Source organism: Sabethes cyaneus, chromosome 2 (assembly GCF_943734655.1).
Source record: "Sabethes cyaneus chromosome 2, idSabCyanKW18_F2, whole genome shotgun sequence".
NCBI lineage: Eukaryota > Metazoa > Arthropoda > Insecta > Diptera > Culicidae > Sabethes > Sabethes cyaneus.
The window spans coordinates 119,532,125-119,537,703 of NC_071354.1; the positions used below are offsets into that span (position 1 = coordinate 119,532,125).

General features: G+C 36.6%; 1 protein-coding gene across 1 annotated transcript; it reads right to left on the reverse strand.

The window, feature by feature from the left end:
- Positions 1-793: 793 nt before the first annotated feature.
- On the reverse strand, positions 794-2,896 carry LOC128735934 (uncharacterized). Its single transcript, XM_053830417.1, has one exon. The coding sequence runs from the start codon at positions 2,894-2,896 to the stop codon at positions 794-796; it is 2,103 nt and encodes a 700-aa protein (XP_053686392.1).
- Between the last annotated feature and the right edge of the window lie 2,683 nt (positions 2,897-5,579).

Consider the following 5,579-nt stretch of genomic DNA (forward strand, 5'->3'; position numbering starts at 1 on the left):
TGAATTTCAACGTGCAAATATTGTGCATTGCAAGAAATCTTTTCATTCTCGGAAAGTTCATAGCAAGCTGTCAAAATAATTCTGTATTGAGCGAAGCTGACGAATTTTCGTTATTTGAATATCGATATTTGTCACATATCGATACGTATACTCAGCTGAAAGCATAATCAGCAAAATTGCTCGCATCACGTGACGATCTGCATTTTACATTTATTTTTAACACTCCGTATAACGTGTTAACATTTACAAAGCTGTTATATGCATGCCGAAATTAACTATTTCGAAAAAAAACTATATCGAGATTTCGTCCACGAATATCGATATCAGTTATATCGATACATTATCGCCCAATGCTGACCTCGCCAAATATTGAAGGATGTGCTTTTGTCCAGAGCTGCCATACAAATAGATTAATTTTTATTGTTTAGATATTTGCAACCCCTTTCCGTACTTCTTAAATTGTGTTACTATTTACACATATTTTTATACTTATGATATTCAATGGATTTATATAATACATATTTGTGTGCAATTTAAAATTGATATTTTTCGGTGAATACGATAAAAACTTTCCCTTTTCTTTACGTTTCGGCTTACTGATTTCCTATTCAGCCATCTTCAGAATCTTTATTACAAACGAAAAACAATATTTTACTTTAGTTTTCACGATTAACACAATTACAATATTTCTGAATTTATAAACTTACATCAGCCTAATTATTCCATTTTAACTATTATCGGCTTTCCGTGCGCCAACCGCAAACGAGCTGCGTCGTCAATGGTGTTTGTCTCTTTACTCTCCTGCGTTGTTGCTGCATAGCGTCGCTGTCCGTAGCTTACATAGAATACCATTGTACACGCTGGAGAAACTCATCGCATCACGTTGTAAGTTGACTGTATTCCCTTCCCGCAGCTTTATATGTAGAGTCTCTGCAGTTAATCGGTTAGCCTCATTGCTCACTCTCTCCAAAATTGAAGTGTCCGAAAATTTGAACACATGGCCCTGCTCAACCGTGTGTTGTGTTAGTCCGGTCATGGATGTTCTCGTGCGGATTGAATTCATGTGTTGTTGCAAACGTTTTTCCAAAGTTTGCGATGTTTGCCCAATGTATACATTATTCACACAAACACCACATGGTACACTGTAAATGACATTGGTTTGTTGCATAACAGGAATTTTATCTTTTAGTTTAGCAAATAGTACATCCTTCATTTTGTCGTTTGGTTTATGTGCAACTGTAATATCATGTTTGCGCAACGCTTTAGCAACCTTTTCGCTCAAGCATGGAATATATGGGAGCGAAATGTATTTTGTTGTTTTTTCTTCGTCCGAGTTACTTTTTAGCGTGTTATACATTAAATGTACCCTGTTTTTTAGTATGTGTTTGATTAGATGTTCTGGGTAGTTGTTCTTCCGCAATGTATTTACCGCAACAAGAATGCTCTGTTCTCGATTTTCCGGGTCTGTAAGCTTCAAAGCACGATCAAGGAGGGCTGTGATTGTATTTATTTTGTGGCTGTGTGGGCTTTCCGACATAAAATCTAGATATCTACCGTTCTTCTGCTTGGGATACCACATTTTTTCTATTTTTTCCTTGTTTCGTCGCAGAGTTAGATCTAAGAATCTAAGACTCGACTCCGTTTCTTTCTCGAAAGTAAACTTTATGGTGTTGCTAAATTGGTTGAATTCCCGTAGAACCGTATCTATCTCGTCCTCCTTTCCCACTACCAAGCAATCGTCAACATAACGCTTGTACATCCCGATCTCGATGCCTTGTTGTTTTAGTGCAGCTAGTGTGTTTATTTCCAATTTCTCCATCACGATGTTAGCTACCACCGGGGAGAGGGGGGAGCCAATTGGTAATCCGTAAATTTGCATAAAAAACATGTTGTTGTATTGGAAAAACGAAGCCTCTAGTACACATTTCATAGCAATCTTGAAACTCTCAAATGGAATTGTAGTGTATCTCTGTAGTTCGCTCCATTTTTCCTCCACATACTCGTACACTTTGTCTGTTGGTATATTAGTATACAGCGACACCACATCTAAGGAGTACATTACTGTCCCGTCTGGTACCCGGAAGCGCGAAATCTCGTCAGCAAAATCGAAGCTATTGCGTATGTGATGTTCTGTTTTCCCAACCAGGTGCCCTAGAATTCCTGCCAAATATTGTGCCATGCGATATGTTGCTGATCCTATTGTAGATACTACTGGCCTTAGTGGTCGTCCATTTTTGTGAATCTTCGGCAAACCATAGATTCTTGGCGGATGACAATTAAATACTTTTAATTTGTTTTTTGTATGTGTATCGATGTGTTTGTTTTCCCACCAGGATTGTATGATTGTATTGAGCTTCCTAAGTGTTCGGTTCGTAGGATTTTCGTTAATTGGTTTGTAAACTTCAGTATCATTTACTAGCTCAGTCATTTTTTGATGATATTCCTGCGCAGAAATCAACACGACCTTATTTCCTTTGTCTGCTTTCGTAACATATAGATCCGGATTTTCCTTGAGGAATTTTCGACTTTTAACAATGTCTTTGTGAATCCAATCGTTTTCTTTTGTGCGTGGCTGGTTTTTATAATTTATGTGATTGGATATTATTGTGGAGATTTCTGTGCGGATGTTGTCAGCGTCAGGTTTCTTTTGGATAGCAGTTTCAACATCTGCAATGAACCTTACGTACGGTATCGATGTTTTATTTTGGATGTTAAAGTTGGGACCTAATCTGAGCGATCTAACAAGATAATCTGGAAGATCTACGTTTGTGGTGTTTTCGACCCATTCCGGTTGTGGAGTGATGTCTTCAATCTTTTTCATCTTCATACTATCCAGTTTTCTTATTTCTGTGGATTTTGTTTTCATGTAGACGTTTAGTGCTTTCTTTTCCACCATTTTGTTCAGTCTCTCGTAGTCCGTACTATCCACTGTATCCCGGATATTTGAAATTAGATACACTTTTCTGGTTTTCAACGTAACTAGTGTTCTTTTTGTGGCTGGCAAGGCTGATCATTCGGACTTTTTGTCGGTGTTCTAACTTTTTTAGTTCTCGGTAGGATGCTGGACAGTATAACGTGAGATTGATTTTATAATCCAAACATTTAGGAATTAGTTTGCATTTCCTGCAATTCAACAGAAACTTTAAACGGTTCTTCATTTTCGCCAACTTTATAGTCGTTTTCAACAGCCACAAAATAAATACAATCACAGCCCTCCTTGATCGTGCTTTGAAGCTTACAGACCCGGAAAATCGAGAACAGAGCATTCTTGTTGCGGTAAATACATTGCGGAAGAACAACTACCCAGAACATCTAATCAAACACATACTAAAAAACAGGGTACATTTAATGTATAACACGCTAAAAAGTAACTCGGACGAAGAAAAAACAACAAAATACATTTCGCTCCCATATATTCCATGCTTGAGCGAAAAGGTTGCTAAAGCGTTGCGCAAACATGATATTACAGTTGCACATAAACCAAACGACAAAATGAAGGATGTACTATTTGCTAAACTAAAAGATAAAATTCCTGTTATGCAACAAACCAATGTCATTTACAGTGTACCATGTGGTGTTTGTGTGAATAATGTATACATTGGGCAAACATCGCAAACTTTGGAAAAACGTTTGCAACAACACATGAATTCAATCCGCACGAGAACATCCATGACCGGACTAACACAACACACGGTTGAGCAGGGCCATGTGTTCAAATTTTCGGACACTTCAATTTTGGAGAGAGTGAGCAATGAGGCTAACCGATTAACTGCAGAGACTCTACATATAAAGCTGCGGGAAGGGAATACAGTCAACTTACAACGTGATGCGATGAGTTTCTCCAGCGTGTACAATGGTATTCTATGTAAGCTACGGACAGCGACGCTACGCAGCAACAACGCAGGAGAGTAAAGAGACAAACACCATTGACGACGCAGCTCGTTTGCGGTTGGCGCACGGAAAGCCGATAATAGTTAAAATGGAATAATTAGGCTGATGTAAGTTTATAAATTCAGAAATATTGTAATTGTGTTAATCGTGAAAACTAAAGTAAAATATTGTTTTTCGTTTGTAATAAAGATTCTGAAGATGGCTGAATAGGAAATCAGTAAGCCGAAACGTAAAGAAAAGGGAAAGTTTTTATCGTATTCACCGAAAAATATCAATTTTAAATTGCACACATAATTGACCGGTGACTCAAAAATTCAAATAATAATACATATTTTTGAATGTAAAAGGTTAAAAGACGTTTTTTTTATGTATTTTTAGTTGCTAAAGCATCAGTAACAATTGCACATATAAACCAAAAAATATTTGGCCACCTTTCCTTGTTCTCTTTGCGGTGATTGACGATGCGGGTTACCGCCGCAACAGGATGAAAATTTATGTAAATAACCGCAATATTGATAATCTTGTTTCATATGTCAATCATTCGGGTATCAAAAGTGTTTCCCTTCAATTTAACGTGAAATGAAATATTTTATATGGAAAACACGTTAAACAACCATGCTTTTCCAACAAACCTTCAATCAACATGGTATGGTATATTTGATGCGCCTCGTGAAAGTTATTAATTTATTTATTTTCAAGTTTAAAGAATTAACCCAGCCAGATTAAGAATTCGTTTACGATGGAAAAATGCGGTGTAAAATCGAACTAGATACTGCAATCAAATAATATTTTAGTAAATGCCATGGATTCCTGATGAATGTTCGTGTAATTATTGTTAAAATAAAAACATTCCTTCGTTGAAAAATATTTTTTCATAAAAATATGGCAGAATATGATGTTACATTGGTTGTATTTGTTTGGTTACATTTTATTTAACAATATACCGTAATCAACATGATGCAACATCATGTGACATTATTGTTTAGCAATGGCATTATAATAACACGATGTTGCGATGAAGTTTCATCACAGAGAACAGACATCCATTCAGGAACAAATTTTTCGGGAATTCTTGGATAAAATTGCAAATTAAAATCACCTAATATGCTAGCGACACCACCACTATAGTTTCCCAACTAAATGATTCTTTTGATTTGCACACTGACAACCTTTGGCTCCTCTGGCGCTAGTATATATGGACTATATGCATTATGCTAGCGCCAGAAGCTAGCTGTTGTGAGTTTAGTGTAGAATTTCATGCGCCTTTAACGACACCATCACTATAGTTTCCCAACTAATTTGACATAAGTTTTATCCAAGTGGGGACCTTTTGCTTGGATGTCTGTTCTCTGTGGTTTCATGTTACTAGATATAGACTAATATATTTGTGACAGCCAGTATAAGTATTGGATAACCTGAATCCAACATATTAATAACATGAAGTTGCTTATTTGTTGCGTGTTTCAATACTGTAACCGGTGAAGTTTTTTGCAATTTAAACAAGACTTAATAGCCACATGGAAGATGTTACAAGTGCTGCTTGGGTAGTCACTGCTTTAGCACGGCAAATCCACGTGTTTTACCATTAGATCATATTCTGTTGCAATCCCCATGAAATTAAAGTGTAAGTTTTTAGAAATATTTCACTGGTTTTACACGTTTAATCAAAGGGTAAAGGCCCAGACACA

What these genes read in the sequence shown, in the direction of transcription:
- LOC128735934 (XM_053830417.1), bottom strand. Translation starts at nt 2,896, where the DNA reads ATGGTGGAAAAGAAAGCACTAAACGTCTACATGAAAACAAAATCCACA.